The sequence below is a fragment of the Malus sylvestris genome, chromosome 2 (genome assembly GCF_916048215.2).
Source record: "Malus sylvestris chromosome 2, drMalSylv7.2, whole genome shotgun sequence".
Lineage (NCBI taxonomy): Eukaryota > Viridiplantae > Streptophyta > Magnoliopsida > Rosales > Rosaceae > Malus > Malus sylvestris.
Genome location: NC_062261.1, coordinates 13,438,141 through 13,456,956, shown reverse-complemented (window position 1 = coordinate 13,456,956; position 18,816 = coordinate 13,438,141). Strand labels below are relative to the sequence as shown.

The 18,816-nt window shown below is 39.7% G+C and overlaps 3 protein-coding genes across 6 annotated transcripts; 2 read left to right on the top strand and 1 right to left on the bottom strand.

Moving 5' to 3' along the window:
• Positions 1–453: 453 nt before the first annotated feature.
• On the top strand, positions 454–7,838 carry LOC126609944 (protein ANTAGONIST OF LIKE HETEROCHROMATIN PROTEIN 1-like). 2 transcript variants are annotated; one of them, XM_050277877.1, is made up of 5 exons: positions 457–552; positions 4,583–4,631; positions 4,855–5,366; positions 5,461–5,686; positions 5,782–6,389. In XM_050277877.1, the coding sequence occupies exons 3-5, from the start codon at positions 4,857–4,859 to the stop codon at positions 6,237–6,239; spliced, it is 1,194 nt and encodes a 397-aa protein (XP_050133834.1). In that variant the 5' UTR covers positions 457–552; positions 4,583–4,631; positions 4,855–4,856; the 3' UTR covers positions 6,240–6,389. The 2 variants fall into 2 exon arrangements, with proteins under 2 accessions (XP_050133842.1, XP_050133834.1); XM_050277885.1 differs by lacking the exons at positions 4,855–5,366; positions 5,461–5,686; positions 5,782–6,389 and adding exons at positions 6,598–6,956; positions 7,054–7,838 and having other exon boundaries at positions 454–552.
• Positions 7,839–9,100: 1,262 nt separating this feature from the next.
• Positions 9,101–12,961, top strand: LOC126609921 (G-type lectin S-receptor-like serine/threonine-protein kinase At4g27290). Of its 3 annotated transcripts, none has more exons than XR_007618328.1 (7): positions 9,101–10,503; positions 10,856–10,987; positions 11,192–11,343; positions 11,421–11,631; positions 11,719–11,954; positions 12,061–12,211; positions 12,362–12,502. XR_007618328.1 is itself a non-coding variant. In XM_050277866.1 (7 exons), exons 1-7 carry the CDS (start codon positions 9,198–9,200, stop codon positions 12,656–12,658), a joined length of 2,487 nt encoding a protein of 828 aa, XP_050133823.1. In that variant the 5' UTR covers positions 9,104–9,197; the 3' UTR covers positions 12,659–12,961. The 3 variants fall into 3 exon arrangements, 2 of the variants coding, with proteins under 2 accessions (XP_050133823.1, XP_050133820.1); XM_050277866.1 differs by having other exon boundaries at positions 9,104–10,503; positions 11,728–11,965; positions 12,362–12,961; XM_050277863.1 differs by having other exon boundaries at positions 9,104–10,503; positions 11,719–11,965; positions 12,362–12,961.
• Positions 12,962–14,283: 1,322 nt separating this feature from the next.
• LOC126609961 (uncharacterized) lies at positions 14,284–15,914 on the bottom strand. The gene is made up of 3 exons (XM_050277891.1): positions 15,469–15,914; positions 15,243–15,372; positions 14,284–14,776 (listed from the first exon to the last, which is right to left on the bottom strand). The coding sequence occupies exons 1-3, from the start codon at positions 15,859–15,861 to the stop codon at positions 14,550–14,552; spliced, it is 750 nt and encodes a 249-aa protein (XP_050133848.1). The 5' UTR covers positions 15,862–15,914; the 3' UTR covers positions 14,284–14,549.
• Between the last annotated feature and the right edge of the window lie 2,902 nt (positions 15,915–18,816).

Genomic DNA, 18,816 nt, shown 5'->3' with positions numbered 1-18,816 from the left:
ATGTTTTCTAGTATCAATATATTGTCATACTTTTTAAAACTTAATACTATCTTAAGGAGGCCCCTTTTACAAATTTCGCACAGGACTCCAAAAATCTCAAAGACGGCCCTGCTTCTATGTTCGAAGAATACTTTCAGCAGTAAGGTTATAGAACCTCTATAGATCATCATTGCAGTGCTTGTTAGTCCTTTAATCTACCATCACAACACGTGTTCGGCAGGTTGACATGAGGCTTAGGGCACGTTTGTTTGACAGGATTCGCTGGGACTGGACTGGACTAGACTATAGTCCAGTGTTTGGTGGGTACCGGGATTAGCTTTAATGAGCTTAGGTGGGATTCGCTAGGACTAAGGGGGGGCTTAGCCGTTCTTCACGAGGGATCCCAAATTCGGGCGGACTCGTAAGCCAGAGAAACCGCGTCTTCCCACATCTCACATCCCACATCGTCCTCATCTCTGCGTCTGCCCTCGTCGTCGTCCTTGCCGTGCTCCCACATCGTCCTCACGCTCATCGTCGTCCTTGCATCTGGTCGCTGTCATCTGCCTCTAGTCGGTAAGCTTCGAATCTTGGATTTTTTTTCGTCGATTTGTGTGGATTTGTTTGTGATATTAACTGAGGTTTATTTGATTTTGTTGTTTTGGGTTTGAGAAATTCATAATATACAAGTGGATTTGCAATTGAACAAATTAGGGTTTTGTTATTTAGGTGAAATTGAGATTAGAATTTGGGGTTTTCATAAGATGAAATTGAGATTAGTCTCAGGTGTGTGCTCTATGTGTGTGTGTTTGTGTGTACCGAAAAAAATTTGTCTGTGTGTTTGTGTGTGTGTGAGTGTGTTTGTGTGTGTGTGTGTGTATGTAATCTGTGTAACCTGTGTAATATCTGTGTGTGTGTGAGTTGTGTGTGTAAAATGTGTGTGTAATCTATCCGTGTGTGTGTGTGTGTAACCTGTGTTATTTGCAGTGTGTGTGTGTGAGTTGTGTGTGTAAAATGTGTGTGTAATATGTCCGTGTGTGTGTGTAATCTGTTTTTGTGTGTATGTGTGTGAGTTGTGTGTGTAAAATGTGTGTGTGAGTGTGAGTGTGAGTGTAAGTGTTTGTGTGTGTGTGTGTGTTTGTGTGTGAGTGTGAGTGTAAGTGTGAGTGTGAGTGTAAGTGTGAGTGTGAGTGTGTGTGAGTGTGAGTGTGTGTGCAGTGTGTGTGTGTATGCAGTGTGTGTGTGTGTGTGCAGTGTGTGTGTGTGTGTGCAGTGTGTGTGTGAGTGTGTATGCAGTGTGTGTGTGTCTATGCAGTGTGTGCAGTGTGTGTGTGTCTATGCAATGTGTGCAGTGTGTGTGTGTGGGCGCAGTGTGTGTGTGTGTGTGTATGTATGCAGTATGTATGCAGTGTGTGTGTGTGTGCAGTGTGTGTGTGTGTGTGCAGTGTGTGTGTATGCAAGTATGTATGCAGTGTGTGTGTGTGAGTATAAAAACAGAGTGTGTGTGTGAGGGTAAGAGTGTGTTGCACTCTGTCCCCGTGTGTGTGTGTGTCACTGTGTTCAGTGTGTGAGTGTGAGTGTGTGTGAGTGTGAGTGTGTGTGCAGTGTGTGTGTGTATGTAGTGTGTGTGTGTGTGCAGTTTGTGTGTGTGTGCAGTTTGTGTGTGTATGCAGTGTGTGTGTGTGCAGTTTGTGTGTGTGTGCAATTTGTGTGTGTATGCAGTGTGTGTGTGCAGTTTGTGTGTGTGTGTATGTGTGTGTCCAGTGTGTGTGTGTGTGTGACTGTGTTCAGTGTGTGAGTGTGAGTGTGTGTGCAGTGTGTGTGTGTGTATGCAGTGTGTGTGTGTGCAGTTTGTGTGTGTGTGTGTATGTATGTAGTATGTATGCAGTGTGTGTGTGTATGTATGCAGTATGTATGCAGTGTGTGTGTAAGTGTGAGTGTGAGTGTGAGTGTGAGTGTGAGTGTAAGTGTAAGTGTGCAGTGTGTGTGTGTGTGTTTGTGTGTGAGTGTGAGTGTGTGTGTGTTTGTGTGTGAGTGTGAGTGTGAGTGTGAGTGTGTGTGAGTGTGTGTGCAGTGTGTGTGTGTATGCAGTGTGTGTGTGTGTGTGTGTGCAGTGTGTGTGTGAGTGTGTATGCAGTTTGTGTGTGTGTGTGCAGTGTGTGTGTGAGTGTGTATGCAGTGTGTGTGTGTCTATGCAGTGTGTGCAATGTGTGTGTGTCTATGCAGTGTGTGCAGTGTGTGTGTGTGTGCGCAGTGTGTGTGTATGCAAGTATGTATGCAGTGTGTGTGTGTGAGTATAAAAACAGAGTGTGTGTGTGAGGGTAAGAGTGTGTTGCACTCTGTCCCCGTGTGTGTGTGTGTCACTGTGTTCAGTGTGTGAGTGTGAGTGTGTGTGAGTGTGAGTGTGTGTGCAGTGTGTGTGTGTATGTAGTGTGTGTGTGTGTGCAGTTTGTGTGTGTGTGCAGTTTGTGTGTGTATGCAGTGTGTGTGTGTGCAGTTTGTGTGTGTGTGCAATTTGTGTGTGTATGCAGTGTGTGTGTGCAGTTTGTGTGTGTGTGTATGTGTGTGTCCAGTGTGTGTGTGTGTGTGACTGTGTTCAGTGTGTGAGTGTGAGTGTGTGTGCAGTGTGTGTGTGTGTATGCAGTGTGTGTGTGTGCAGTTTGTGTGTGTGTGTGTATGTATGTAGTATGTATGCAGTGTGTGTGTGTATGTATGCAGTATGTATGCAGTGTGTGTGTAAGTGTGAGTGTGAGTGTGAGTGTGAGTGTGAGTGTAAGTGTAAGTGTGCAGTGTGTGTGTGTGTGTTTGTGTGTGAGTGTGAGTGTGTGTGTGTTTGTGTGTGAGTGTGAGTGTGAGTGTGAGTGTGTGTGAGTGTGTGTGCAGTGTGTGTGTGTATGCAGTGTGTGTGTGTGTGTGTGTGCAGTGTGTGTGTGAGTGTGTATGCAGTTTGTGTGTGTGTGTGCAGTGTGTGTGTGAGTGTGTATGCAGTGTGTGTGTGTCTATGCAGTGTGTGCAATGTGTGTGTGTCTATGCAGTGTGTGCAGTGTGTGTGTGTGTGCGCAGTGTGTGTGTGTGTGTGTATGTATGCAGTATGTATGCAGTGTGTGTGTGTGTGTGTGCAGTGTGTGTGTGTGTGCAGTGTGTGTGTGAGTGTGTATGCAGTTTGTGTGTGTGTGTGCAGTGTGTGTGTGAGTGTGTATGCAGTGTGTGTGTGTCTATGCAGTGTGTGCAGTGTGTGTGTGTCTATGCAGTGTGTGCAGTGTGTGTGTGTGCGCAGTGTGTGTGTGTGTATGTATGCAGTATGTATGCAGTGTGTGTGTGTGTGTGCAGTGTGTGTGTGTGCAGTGTGTGTGTGTGTGTGCAGTGTGTGTGTATGCAAGTATGTATGCAGTGTGTGTGTGTGAGTATAAAAACAGAGTGTGTGTGTGAGGGTAAGAGTGTGTTGCACTCTGTCCCCGTGTGTGTGTGTGTGTCACTGTGTTCAGTGTGTGAGTGTGAGTGTGTGTGAGTGTGAGTGTGTGTGAGTGTGAGTGTGTGTGCAGTGTGTGTGTGTATGTAGTGTGTGTGTGTGCAGTTTGTGTGTGTGTGCAGTTTGTGTGTGTATGCAGTGTGTGTGTGTGCAGTTTGTGTGTGTGTGCAATTTGTGTGTGTATGCAGTGTGTGTGTGCAGTTTGTGTGTGTGTGTATATATGCAGTGTGTGTATGTGTGTGTCCAGTGTGTGTGTGTGTGTGACTGTGTTCAGTGTGTGAGTGTGTGTGCAGTGTGTGTGTGTGTATGCAGTGTGTGCGTGTGTGTGTGCAGTGTGTGTGTGAGTGTGTATGCAGTTTGTGTGTGTGTGTGCAGTGTGTATGCAGGGTGTGTGTGTAGTGTATGCAGTGTGTGTGTAAGTGTAGTGTATGTAGTGTGTGTGTGTGTGTGCAGTGTGTGAGTGTGAGTGTGTGTGTGTGCAGTGTGTATGCAGGGTGTGTGTGTAGTGTATGCAGTGTGTGTGTAAGTGTAGTGTATGTAGTGTGTGTGTGTGTGTGCAGTGTGTGAGTGTGAGTGTGTGTGTGTGCAGTGTGTATGCAGGGTGTGTGTGTAGTGTATGCAGTGTGTGTGTAAGTGTAGTGTATGTAGTGTGTGTGTGTGTGTGCAGTGTGTGAGTGTGAGTGTGTGTGTGTGCAGTGTGTATGCAGGGTGTGTGTGTAGTGTATGCAGTGTGTGTGTAAGTGTAGTGTATGTAGTGTGTGTGTGTTTGTGTACTGTGTGTGCAATGTGTATACAGTGTGTGTGTTTGTGTACTGTGTATGCAGTGTGTGTGTATGCAGGGTGTATGCAGTGTGTGTATGTATGTATGCACTGTGTGTGTACTTGCAGGGTGTGTGTGTAGTGTATGCAGTGTGTGTGTGTAGTGTATGTAGTGTGTGTAGTGTATGCAGTGTATGTAGTGTGTGTATGTATGTACTGTGTTTGCAGTGTGTATGTATGCAGTGTGTGTGTAGTGTATGCAGTGTATGTATGTACTGTGTTTGCAGTGTGTATGTATGTACTGTGTATACAATGTGAATGTTTTGTATTGTGTGGGGTTGATGCTGAATTGCAATTTGTTGTGGTTGTTGGTTGCAGAGAAGAGGAGCATAAACGGAAGGCTAAGGCTAAGGCTACTGCATTACAGGTGTCCTTTAATTTCCCTTTTCACATGCAATGCCTAGCAATGATAGCAATCCTCATACTAGTGTTCTTAGACACATGTTTATAGATGTATAAGAGTAGAACATTTTGAATATGATGCCTCGGGTTAATGAAAACTTTTTTTTTTCAACGCCATATGTATATTTGTTGCCTCGGGTTAATGATTTAGTTAATTTGTTTTTTGTTTTTTGTTTTTGTTTGGATAGATATGGATCGAAGGAAGCTTTTATTGATCTTATTGTTAGAGATGTCTTATTTGGAAACAATTTGTATTTGTACGATTCTTGTGGTGATGATGCTACGTGGCAAACAGAGACATGTTGAACGACCCACATTGACTAACCGTTCACTTATTAGACGAGAGATTAGTTTGTGTTATCTGAATGGTATAATAGGGAATACTGATACTGAATGTGTTAACGAATTGAGAATGGATAGAAGGACTTTTGGCATATTATGCGACTTACTTCGTCAAGATGGGAGGGTAAAAACTGATGGTTTGGTGTCTGTAGAGGAACAGGTGTGTATGACTTTACAAATATTAGCACATCATACTAAGAATCGTAGTGTTGGCGGTAGATTTTATAGGTCGGGAGAGACTATAAGTAGGTATTTCAATAGCGTATTGCAAGGAATTTTGCGATTACAAGGTTTCCTACTAAAAGTCCCACAGCCTGTGCCTATTGATTCTACAGATGCTAGGTGGCGATGTTTTAAGGTATGATGAGAAATATTTTTCATTTTCCTTAAGCTTTAACTCTTCATTCCCTTTGTATAAATTAACAAAAAGTTTTTTATTTTTTATTTTTAAGAATTGCTTGGGAGCATTGGATGGAACACACATTGATGTGCATGTACCTGAAATTGACAAACCAAGATACCGAACAAGAAAGGGTCGAGTCGCAACTAATGTGTTAGGTGTGTGTTCAGGAGATATGCAGTTCATATATGTGTTTCCGGGGTGGGAGGGTTCCGCATCAGACTCTAGAGTGCTACATGATGCAATTAGTAGGCCTAATGGTTTTAAGGTACCAGCGGGTAAGACTATTACTTAGTCTCAACTTTCTAAGTTAGGTTTAGTTCTGTTTGTCAACTACAAAACACTAATAAGGTCTGTTTTTTTTTTTCATTAGGTTGTTATTACCTTGTAGATGGTGGTTATACAAATGGTGAAGGATTCCTTGCACCCTATAGAGGAATACCTTATCATTTATCTGAATGGGAGGGACGAACACCTTCTAATAAGGAAGAATATTTTAACATGAAGCATTCTAAGGCAAGGAATGTAATTGAACGCTGTTTTGGCTTGCTAAAAGGAAGGTGGTCGATACTAAGGAGTCCATCTTTCTATCCGATAAGGACACAAGGTCGAATAATTACCGCTTGTTGCCTACTACACAATCTTATTAGGCAAGAGATGTCAGTAGATCCAATGGAGAATTTGCCAATAATAGAAGATGGACAAAATACAGAAGAAGGTGAATATGTTGGTAGTGTTCAATCATCGGACCAGTGGACTGCAATGAGGAATGATATGGCTGAGGAAATGTATAATGAGTGGAGAGCAATTAGGAACCAGCAACCGAACTAGCTATATGTTTTAATGATAACATTTTATTTTAGTATTCCTTTTTATCATGCATTTGTTAGATATTAGCACAATGATTGGATGGTATGCAAATTAATTGGATATTATGCAAGTTGATTGGATATTATGCAAGTTGATTGGATATTATGCAAATTGATTATTTGTATGGTATTTTCCTTCATTAAAATATTTTAGTATTCCTTTTTATCATGCATTTGTTAGATATTAGCACAATGATTGGATGGTATGCAAATTAATTGGATATTATGCAAGTTGATTGGATATTATGCAAGTTGATTGGATATTATGCAAATTGATTATTTGTATGGTATTTTCCTTCATTAAAATATTTTTTGTTTAGGTATGGATAACGAAAATATTTTGAATGCTACTCAAGAGCCAAAAGGAAGAAGGCGTAAATGGGAAGCATTTGAGGAAGAAGTATTACTAGGAGTTCTTGAGGATTTTGTTGCTCGGAAGCAACGGTGTGACACCGGTGCTTTCAAACAAGGTACTTTGGTTGAAATAGCAAAAGCTGTCAATGTTTTATGTCCTCATTCAAATATAAAGGCAAATCCACATATTGAGTCCAAGTTGAAGAAATGGAAAAAAACATATAGTATGGTCGTTGACATGATAAACACAAGTGGATTTGCATGGAATGATGTCAAAAAGTGCGTTGAAGTTGACAGTGATGACGCATGGCAAACTTATGTGCAGGTTCATATCCTATTTTATTTATGCATTAGTTATATTCTTGCTCCTATATTTGTTACGCATGCTAAATTTTAGTTTTGCTATGTTGATATAATCTTAGAGAAATAAAGAAGCCGATGGATGGAGAAGCAAACCTTTTCCACTGTTTGATAGATTTGCATATATATTTGGAAAAGATCGGGCTACGGGTAATGTAGCCGAAACCCCTGCTCAAATGGTGGAGGAACAAAGTCATGATCATGTTGGTGAAAGTGATATTGGAGGTGATAATTTTGTTTCTTCAATGAACCAACAAAGCCAACAAAGCACCCCATCTGAAAATAGCCAAAGAAAGAGGAAAAGAGCTGTGGGAAGTTCAAGTGATGGAACCGAGGCAATTATCAGTGGACTGAAAGATTTTTATGTTGAAAGTGGGAAGAGGATGCAAATGGTAACTGAAGCTTTAGTTCAAGGTACTGCAGATCATACTGACATAGCTAATGAACTTGAAGCAATGGGTCTCTCTCCTATGGATCAAATTGATGCATTGTCTCTTATTTTGGATAAACCAAAAAATGTGGGAGTGTTCAGGGCAATCAAACCGGAACTCAAGAAAGTGTTCGTCCAAAGACTTTTAAGAGACAACGCAAGCGGATGAGGATTTTGGCTAATGTTAACATGGATGTATTTTATTAACGTTAACATGGATGTATTTTATTAATCATACAGTCTTATGTTATGACTTATAACTTAGCTTTGCACTAGTATTTTGGCTTATGTTAACTAGCCATTTTGTAAATTATGGAGATCTATTTTGGCTAATGTTAACTAATGTTAACTAGGATTTTCTAAATTATGGAGATCTTATGTACTTGTATTTGTTGAAGTTGCATGTATTGGCCACTATTATTTTTCTTCTGTTGGGTGATAGAGTTTAAATCAAGCTACATTTGCAAATTAAACCCAATTCTATTAGCAGGTAATAGAAACAAAACAATTGTCAATTTTTTTTAAGATTCATAATATACATGGCAAAAATATGCTCCAATTAACCCATATCATGAGATTTGTAGCATTACTCTATTACACAATGACAAAAATTTGTAGTCCTAGTCTAAGCAAACACAAATCTGGTGAACAGTACTGTTTTTCTTATCCTGCTTCTTAGTCCGAGACTGCACCAAACGCTTCACTAAGTTAGTCCAGCTTAGTCCAGTCTAAGCCAGTCCAGCTTAGTCCCGGCAGCTAGTCCAGTCCGAGACAGTCCGGCGCAACAAACGCACCCTTATAGTCTTAGCTGGGAAACAATGAGACATGCGATTATAACTTTTGAAAGAAATGTATTTATGATTAAGTTTAGTAGTTCCTAAAGCACAACAAAGAAAGGATTTGGGGTTGTTACGTTGTTCAAAAAAAATTTAAGTTATAGTTAAAGTTGTGTTTATTATTTATTAATTTTACTTTATTATTTCTTAATAAGATAATTTCATTGAGAAGGAAAGTAGATCATGCATATGTACATAGGAAGTTGGAGAAGCAAGACGAGTCTTGCTCCAACAACACCATAACCTCCTCTGAAGGAATGCCATATTTGGCTAAGATCACCAAAATGTAAAGCCTTATGGATTCCTTCAGGACCTGATGTCGCATGCGGGCTGATATTAGAGCGGTCCATGCACTTATTCTGGTTCGGGTATTTGATCAAACCAGGCGGGCTATTTGTAGATCGCCGGAATAAACACTCAAGTTTGGTTCTGGACGTTTGGTCGTTAGATTTGACCAAAAGATGTAACTTGTGAGACAGAAGTGAATAATTGCTTCATGATACCACTATTGGTGGAAAAGCTTCGGTACACCACGTGGCCGCTGTCTTCCCGCACACACAAATGTCACACGTGAGGCAGAAGTTTTCTATCCATCGTTGGGAGAGATTTTTCACTGTAACCGTCACACAAGATGGTACACCACGTGTTCTCATATAAATAGTGGGATATATGTGTTAAAATGTTAATAACTTAAAAATTAAAATTTTCCACCATTTACATAAAAACATGTGATGTACCATCCGTGTTTTTGTCACAACTAAAAATTTCTTGTTGAAGTGGTCAGATTTATCAGGTGCCCGTCAACTTAGTTTATCCTTTCACTGAGACCAAATTTTCAAACCAAGGTGTCCAAGGTGTAAACAAAAAGAAAAAAAAATGGTAAAGGAAAAAGACACTTGAAAGAGAGTTAATTTTTTCTTCTTCCAACTCCTCTGCAGAAATGTACAGTTTCAGAAATATGCCAATGCAGTCCTTGAGGAGCATATTTGTGTGTTTGTTCTTATTATCCTTCCTAAGGATCTCATCTGCAGCTTCACTAGCCACAATCACTCCGAGTCGATCTATTAGAGATGGCGAAACTCTGGTTTCAGCAGGTGGAGGCTTTGAACTGGGATTTTTCAGCCCTGGTAACTCGAAGGGCCGGTACTTGGGGATATGGTACACAGTTTCTGCTGATACAGTTGTGTGGGTAGCCAACAGAGAAACACCACTTGGTGATTCGTCCGGATTTTTGAAGCTCACCGAGCAAGGAGTACTAGTCCTCCTTAATAGCTCAGACAACATTGTATGGTCATCGAATTCATCAAGAACCGTGGGGAATCCAGTATCACAACTCTTGGATACTGGAAATCTTATTGTGAAAGACGGAAATGAAACTAACTCGGATAGCTTCTCGTGGCAGAGTTTTGATTACCCTTGTGACACATTCCTACCGGAAATGAAGCTTGGGTGGGACTTAGCTAATGGTTTAGAGAGGTATGCCTCGTCTTGGAAGAGCACAGAAAATCCTGCTCCAGGAGATTTTTCTCTACGGTTAAGTCATTGGGGCTTACCACAACTTGTTACTATGAAAGGAGCTAAGATACAGGCTAGAGGAGGGTCATGGAATGGTGTTCATCTTACAGGATATGGAATTAGTGGAAGAAAATCCAATCCAATATCTGGGCTTGAATTTCGGTTGAACAAGGATGAGGTCTACTATGAGTACAGGCTCCTAAACAGGTCGGAGTTCACGAGATACGTATTGAACCCGTTAGGCATCGCACAACGGTTCACATGGGTGCGCCAAACACAGAGTTGGGAACTTTCCTCTACATTCCAAGCAGATCGGTGTTCAAACTATGCCTTGTGTGGTGCATATACTACTTGCAATATCAACAACGCTCTAATATGTGCATGCTTGAAGGGATTTACACCAAAATCTCCAAAAGATTGGGACTCGGGATACTGGTCCGACGGGTGCGTTCGAAAGACTCCGTTGGCCTGCAGCCATGGAGATGGCTTCCTAAAGTATAACGGGATTAAATTGCCAGACACATCTACCTCATGGTTTAATAAAAGCATGAGCCTCAAGGAATGCAAGTGGTTATGTTTGGAAAACTGCTCATGTACGGCGTATGCAAATCTTGATATCAGGGAGGGAGGAAGTGGCTGCTTGCTTTGGTTTGGCAACCTCATTGACATAAGAGAATTCGCTATAAGTGACGTTCAGGACTTCTATATACGGATGGCAGCTTCAGAACTAGGTAGCTCCTAGACTTTATTTTTGTTTCTAATGGTGCATAGAAAAATTACCATATATTTTGAGATTAAAATGGAATGGGGTTTTGTCCACATTGTATGTTTTTTTTTTTTTTTCATTTTTCCTCCCCGAGGGGGTCCGATAAGCCAGCAGTTAGAATCAGCATGGTGAAAATCACTGAGGTTTTCCTAGATTTAGGTCCATAATAAAAGGCAGAACTACATGTTCATCCACCTGAAAATTAAGTTAGAAGCAGCATGGCTAAATGCAACTGGTCATAACATCAAAGTTACTGCAACATGAGAGATTGCTTACCAAATCACACAAAATTTTTTGTTTTGATTGGGATATTTCAGATCACTTTGTGAAAGAGAGCAAGTTCAACGAGAAAAAACTACCAATTCTCATCAGCTCCGCGGTTTTACTCCTCGGAATGATTATAGTTGGATTGATATTGTACATACGGAAGAAGAAACTCAGAAATGAAGGTAAAAATCTCAGACAAGGACTCCGACTCTTATTTTATTTCTGTATATATGATTATAAGATTTAGGAACAAAAATATATATCAGAGTATCATAACATTGACAACGAAAAATGCAGTAGATAAGGTGTTAGTATTTTATTTCAAAAGTTTAACTAACTGCTCACATCATTTTTACCTGTACTAAAGAGATCTCCTATTGTTTCAGGAGTCAGAAGAAAGGATTTCAGAAAAGAGTACCTTGGAGAAGACAGGGAAGGCATGGAGTTACCGCTATTTGACTTGACCACCATAGTCAAAGCGACTGATAACTTTTCAAGCAACAAGTTGGGAGAAGGTGGTTTTGGACCTGTGTACAAGGTAATATAAATTCATGCAACTAAGATGAGCTACTTTGGTATACAGAATTTAAGACTTTTCGAAATGGTAATCCATAGGGCACATTGATGGGAGGGAAAGAAGTTGCAGTTAAGAGACTTTCAAAGGATTCTGGACAGGGAATGAGGGAGTTCAAAAATGAAGTAATACTGATAGCCAGACTTCAGCATCGGAATCTCGTAAAGCTTATGGGCTATTGCACTCAAGAAGATGAAAAGATTCTAATATATGAATTCATGCCAAATGGAAGCTTAGACTTCTTTATTTTTGGTATTGGTTCCCTCCGAAACTAACCATGTGGCTTTTAGATCATACCATACTTCACCTTCAGTGTGACACTGATTAACATGCTCAAAGTTTCTTCAGATGAAGAGGGAGGAAAGTTGCTCAACTGGCCTAAGTGCTTTCACATTATTGGTGGAATTGCTCGGGGACTTGTTTATCTTCACCATGACTCTAGATTAAGGATTATCCACCGAGATCTGAAAGCTAGCAATATTCTGCTTGATAATAATATGAACCCGAAGATTGCAGACTTTGGCTTGGCTAAAATATTCGACACAGATCAAAGTCAGGCCAATACAAAGAGAGTGGTAGGAACCTAGTAAGTATGATCAAACTTGTTATATGATTTATGTTTTAAATTGTGTTATTCTCCTGAAATTCTTTCTCACTGGTCATTGCAATTTGATCTGGCAGTGGTTATATGTCTCCCGAATATGCTATAGATGGAATTTGCTCGATGAAATCTGATGTCTTTAGCTTTGGAGTTATACTGCTAGAGATGTTGAGTAGGAAGAAGAACAGGGGATTTTGTCATCCGGATCATCACCTTAACCTTCTTGGACATGTAAGTATAACAAATGTGGTGCTAATATTTTACTTTAAAAAAAACACCTTGTCTAATGAAATGCCGTATAACAGTATAGAAGGTGAGCAGAATGCTCCAATCACATGCAATTCTACTAACACATCATATATGTTTCAACTTTTTTTAAAGGCATGGATGCTATGGATGCAAGATAAACAACTGGAACTGATCGATAAGACTCTTTCTGATTCGTGCAATATATGTGAAGTGGTAAGGTGTCTTCACGTGGGGCTGTTATGTGTGCAAAGAGTACCTGAGGATAGACCAAGCATGTCATCTGTGGTTCTGATGTTGAGCAGTGATGTTGCCTTGCCTTCTCCAAAGCAGCCTGGTTTTTACACTGAACGAAGTGTCACTGAATCACCATCAAGCATGCGTCCGTGTTCAGAGAATAATGTCAGCACTACATTGATAGAACCTCGGTAGATCATATCATTCTTGCGCTTGTTGATGCTTCTGGTCTGGCCGTCATCCTAAAATGTGTTTGGTAGTTTGACTTGAACTTGTGTGAGAAATTTTAAGGTGATTTACGTATTTCATTTTGTTAATCGTCGGCATTAACACCAAATTTCTAAATTTTCAACAAAACTGAGGCTCGGGTGAGATAGGAAGCTGGTGCGGAGCTTTGAAACTATGTGTCCTATTGTTCTAACTTCTTTCCGGTTGCGTCTGTACCATTTCATTCAAATGTTGCCACAATGCCATCAAAGCAAAAAATCTTAAGGGTAATTGTCCAATAAGATTGAGAACCAATGTCCGAAGGATATGTAACTTTCTAATGTGTCATCTTCCCAAATTAAAACTCTACTTGAGTCTCACTTACTCCTTGAAACTCAAAATTTATCACTTTACTTTCTGAAACTCATGTCTCTTTTTGCCCTTTATCTTCAAAGTCTGTTTACATTGATTCCATGGTGGCTGGATCTTGATTTCGTTCTCCAGCATTGATTCTTTGTTCTACTACCCTGATATAAAACCTAGATATTTTGAGGTGCATGGAATATCTACCCCTAAAAGGCCAAGTAAACCCTAATGCTAATAGCGAGTGATTAATTACTTGCCGAGGACGTGAACACTCCACGTTATAAAAGAACACACTCTCTCCCTCTCTCGTTCCTCCCCCTTTTGTTGTCCTTTTTATTTTGTACGCTCTCACTCTCTCTTTGTTGCTTCAAAAATTGGTGTAAAATGGTCCATTTTCAAATCTCGAAGTGCCGAAATGATGAATCTGATTGATGTGTAGACAATGTTCTTGATATAAATTTTGATCAATTCACTAACAGAATTGACGCTTTGCGTGGGCGCTCTATTATTGCCTCCTATTCTTGAGGGGGTGATCGGGGATGGGTGGTGATACCCACAAAAAATAAAGAATTGTTCGCTCTTTTGGGGGCCTTTCGTACTCAAGGGAGAATTATTGAGCGCACTAAAATCTAGTGGATGGGTTCAATATTCATGAAAAGCTGGGTTTAAAATGATCAATTGGTTTTTATTTATGACGTTTATTTGTGATTCAATAATTGGTTTTGATTTTGATCACTTGAACAATTGATTTTGATGATTTTAGTCGATTGCCTTATTATAAATTTGACGTTTGATTGTCTTAACTTCGAAATAAATAAAAAGTGCTGCCGGGACTTGAATGAGTTACTTGATGCGTAGGAAAGAGAAGTTCCTATTTGTACATAGGAAGAGGACCTTCCTCTGAGCCATTTCATATCATTTAGGCCTCTTATCCCCTTCATGTTCACCAAGTAAACCTTGCATTGCATTTCTGCTAGGCATCTTTTTGTCTCCGTTGATGGCAGAAATGCAATGCAAGGTATTTGCAAGAGGCCTTCAAGGTTCCTGTTGTTATTCAACTCACAGATGATGAGAAATTTATTGCTTGTGGTTTTGACATGACTAGAACCTTCATCCTAGCTAATAAGACAGAGAAATGTGTATGCTTATGTTCAGGCATTCTACTGCACTATAGAATAACGTACGAAAAGAAGGACGAACAAAGGACAAGGGGGAAAACGTAAAGAAACTAACCAATATCGCTCGTGTGCTGTAAACCTCCGTTTAACCACTTCACTCTAAAAGATAATAAAAGCACAGATGTAACCAAAACATGGATCATAATGAGAGTGCTACAACAAAATCCAGCTGATTATGATCGAACCAATCACGATTCTTTTTCAACTTGAGTATCACAGCATATGGCAGCGGGCCAATCTGTATCCTTAAGGAAAAATCAGAGACTTATTAAACTTCTTGCTTCTACTCGTGGTTCATGCCAAAGCGGGAAAACCATAAACCTGTGCTTCGGTGACTAAACTCCTGCAGATTCTGGGTTCTCCAACATTGTTGCGACTATCTTACAAATGGGCATGGTTTCGTTCTTACTTAGAAGCTTCATGGAAGGATGAACCTCAATGTCAGGAATGAACACCCTATCTCCTATATCTAGATTGCTTACATCCACCTCAATCTTAGAAGGAATGTTCTCAGCTGGGCCAAGGTACCTTAGACTTGTTCTAATTTTGTTCAGGTGGCCACCTGTATTGGCACAAAGAAGTGGTAATCAGTGCACATTCGCACGCCATCATACTTGAACCAAAACAAATCAGTCTTTAAAGAACGCACGAAACCATGTCAAATAGGGACTCCAATAACGACAAGCTTTTAAACGTTTTACACGCATTGTTATCGATATCAGAATGTGAGCAGCCAACCCGATACCCATTGGAAATGAGTGGAGCGGCCCAAGATCATTTATAATCTGAACAACAACAACAACAGAAGCAGCTGCACTTTTGTTTTCAGTACGTAACCACTATAGATGCACAAGGGATGATAGAACAGCCCTTAAATCAAGCAATGTATCACATCGATGACCAAATTTTCTACCTATTCCTAAACAATCCAACTTCAATGTTACGGGTTTGGGATCAAATACGCAACTTCTGTTTACCAATGATACGAAACAAACCAAACAAAGTGCAACCAAAGAAAATTAAATTACCTTTTTTGAGACCAGGACAAACATCTTCACCTTTGAAAACAACAGGGACATCAACTTTCAGCTCGGAGCCCTCATCCGCCCAAACAAACACCAAATTCAGAATCTTCCCACTCTCCTGGTCCCTGTGAATCTACACAATCAAACACCCCAAAATTCAAATCACACATAAATTTTCAATCTTTATATATATATAAATTATAAATGGATGAAGAAAATGAGTAATTGCCTTGATGGGTATGACATTTCCGGATTCGAGCAAATCCGACGACCCGGACCCGGCTCGGATCTGGAGGGGGAACCGAGTGGAGCAGAAAAACGGGAGTTCTACCGACTTGAGAATGGCCTGAATCTGCTTCCTCTCGGTGGTCAGCAGGTGCTTCCTGGCGACCGGTCGAGCGGCGGCACTGCTAGGGTTCAGCTGCTGGGAGAACACGACGGCTGGAATTCGACCTTGAGCTCTGTCTTTGACGGAGACTCTGTTGCCAGTGACCTCCCGAGGGATGGCTTGGATCGTGTGGTAGAGAGCCGCGAAGGATGAGAATGGAGGTTGCGGTCCGAAGCTAGAATTTTGCAGAACCGCGCGGAGGTTGCCGCCGGCTGCGCGCCACCGATTGGCCATTTTTTCTTTGGGGTGGGGTGGGTGGGCGGGGGGGGGGGGGTAGGGGCGTTGGTCTCTGCTCAGAGGGTTTTGGGGTTTAAGGGTCTGGGCCTTTGGGTAGAGGTGACCTTTGCCTTATGAGAGTGGTGGGCTCGTTGAATAATGGACTTATTGAGTCTCCAATTTTGGGGGATGTGGGCTTTAATTACCGTCTCTTGAATAGAGGAGAAGTTTTTTGTCTGATTGTCACATTATTACGTGGTGTTGTCAATTTACATGTATACGAGACTAAGATTTGTACTTTCACAAATAGATAAAGCTCGTTATATTAACCATAGCTCACATAAATTGCCAACCACAACCTCTTCTTAAATATTGTTTCCCTAACAATCCCTTTACCATCTTCTCCCCCAAGTTGCTACTATGAGAGGACTCGAATTTGAGATCTCTTCAGACCCGTATGATACAGTGGGGATAAGTGCTACAAGGGAAGGTGATATGAAAACTTGCAAATTCACTAAATGAATTGAGGAAAAAAAAACCGATAATTATAAAGAACACAACAATATTTAAAATACATTGCTAAATTTAACGGTTGAACGTACACTCGAAATTTTAAGAATACAAACAAAATTTGACAAGTGAATATGAACTAATAGAAAGGTGTACACTATACATTGATGTACAATAAATAAAATTTTGGCATTAGGTTTGTGAATGGTGGCATAAGAATATTTTACACACACACACATATATATATATATGTAATCATATGTTTTCATATGCTAAAGTAAAAATTAATTGGCATTCCATTGTCAAATCCATGCACGTGATAAACCTCTCACCCTCCGGCTCTGGGCCACCGTCCCAAAGGCCACAGGCACAATAAAGTCAACAGCAGAAAGGGTGCAACAAAAGAGATAGAGAAGAAGCAATCAAATTGTAAATTGTGTAAAATTTGGAAAAGCGTGAGACAAATTGGTTGATATCGATTCAGGGGCTGGTCTGCCATTCCCACAAACTCACCCTCTCCTACTATTCTATACAATTCAGGAGCGCGCGTGTCAACTTGACAATTACTTACACGAAATATGTTCATTACATTTTTCTCTAAACAATGTGTTATTAGATTACGATGCTTAGTAATGGTGGATTCCATTTAAGTTTGCTCTTGTGAACTTGTGTGTTTGTGTGTATATTATATATGTATAATACTTGAGATATTAATTATTTAGACCAAATTTTATAAATCATATACCGTGATGTTAATGATTGAATTATTATTAAAATGTTGATTCACATGATTATATATATATATATACACACATACGTATCATCCACAAGCAGGTACCTTTTTATCGTTTTTATTTTTGGATTTTTCTATGTCCACACGTTCGTACCTTTTTCTCTTTTCATTTTTGGAATTTTCTTGTGTTTTCAAATCATGTTAGGTCAAGTCAATTTTTCATATTCCACATTACAAATCAGGGCATGGGACCAACAAAAGGTTTTGTGAGGTGATGATGTATGCTTTAGCCGCATTCAAGGATTAATAGATTTTTTTTTTTTAACAAATAATATGATGATTACACTAAATTATTAAAATTGCACGAAAAATAGAATTTAAACTTGGACGTAAAGTGTAAAATACAAAGCTCTAATCAAATTTCAGTGAGATTCCTTTGTTTCTCGTAGATTATTTTGCTAGGAACCATCTTCAAATTATAAATACTACTGAGTTGATTATGTGTTTTTATTTTAACGATAAATGTCAAAGAAAATTATTGTCTACGAGTATGGATGTTTTATTTTTAATGTTAAAAGAAAACTATAAAGAACTCAAAAAACAAATTATAAAAACTTTTAAGGTTTTATATCTTCTGGCTTTCTAATAGTAAGGATTATCATACAAAAAAGGTAAAGCCACATGAGAAGGTAAATTAATATTGTAGGTGTAAGTCATATTGGTAACAATTGGTAGTTATAACTTATATGTCACGTGTAAGTCTTTCTGCTTTAAGTTGTAGGTGTGCCCTTACATTGAAGGTGAGAGTAACCAATGTCTTCCGAAACTTTTTAGCAAACTAACATGTGAAAAACAATGGCTTCTACGTACATGAAAGGGAACATATATAATAGTTGCAGAAGCACTTCACTGAGCTTATACTTCTAGTGAAAAAGGTACGTCTTAAACAAGGCCGGATATAAGACGTGTTCAAGTAAAAAGAGATTCGCAGGTCCTCATCAATTTCATCGCTCGTTTTTTATAATTTCCTCGTGCTCTAATTCTCCTTTTCAAAAATAAAAAATAAAATAAACATTGATTGGGAGAAAAATAAATTTTGGATCCGCAGATGATGTCATGCATCGATCATGACTACTAACGAAGCGTACACACCACAAATCAGAAAAATACAAAGGTAATGTTTACACCAATCTTTATTTAATCTATAAGTAAGTTAATATTTATGCTTTCATTCCACACGAAAAGGATTTGAACGAATTACAAAATAATTTGATTTGATGTTTTAGAAATTTGAAAATATAAAAAGAGTAAGAAGTAAAATACAAAAATAGAGAGAAGATCCGATTATTTTTCAAAAATCATCGGTTATTTTATGAAGGGGGATAATATTGACAGAGAGAGGTCGGATGAAGGGTTTGTGAGCAACAAATAGGTGACGTAGAGCGTGTGTGGTCGTTGGGCTTCACTCGTGGACAACCTTGCTCTAATACTATGATGAAATTGGGGTTCACCATAAAACCAATTGGCAATATGGGAAGTAGTATAAGATCATATAAACACATAGTAAACTTTATCCCTCACCCATGTGGGACAATTCTCAACACATATATTGTGTAAATTTATGCCACACTCATGAGGCGGTCCCCAATCCCTCAGGCTTCAGAGGTACGTACGTGCTGGTGGCGCCACCACAAAACTCCTCTTCTTCCCTCCCCCCCTTTTGTCTCCCT

Coding starts and splice junctions, on each gene's coding strand:
- LOC126609944 (XM_050277877.1), top strand. CDS start 4,857: ATGGATCGAAGGAAGCTTTTATTGATCTTATTGTTAGAGATGTCTTAT. Junction 5,367..5,460: donor CTAGGTGGCGATGTTTTAAG/GTATGATGAGAA, acceptor TTTATTTTTAAG/AATTGCTTGGGAGCATTGGA. Junction 5,687..5,781: donor TGGTTTTAAGGTACCAGCGG/GTAAGACTATTA, acceptor TTTTTTCATTAG/GTTGTTATTACCTTGTAGAT.
- LOC126609921 (XM_050277863.1), top strand. CDS start 9,198: ATGTACAGTTTCAGAAATATGCCAATGCAGTCCTTGAGGAGCATATTT. Junction 10,988..11,191: donor GAAGAAACTCAGAAATGAAG/GTAAAAATCTCA, acceptor CTATTGTTTCAG/GAGTCAGAAGAAAGGATTTC. Junction 12,212..12,361: donor ACCTTAACCTTCTTGGACAT/GTAAGTATAACA, acceptor CTTTTTTTAAAG/GCATGGATGCTATGGATGCA.
- LOC126609961 (XM_050277891.1), bottom strand. CDS start 15,861: ATGGCCAATCGGTGGCGCGCAGCCGGCGGCAACCTCCGCGCGGTTCTG. Junction 15,373..15,468: donor GAAATGTCATACCCATCAAG/GCAATTACTCAT, acceptor TTGATTGTGTAG/ATTCACAGGGACCAGGAGAG. Junction 14,777..15,242: donor TTGTCCTGGTCTCAAAAAAG/GTAATTTAATTT, acceptor GTGCCAATACAG/GTGGCCACCTGAACAAAATT.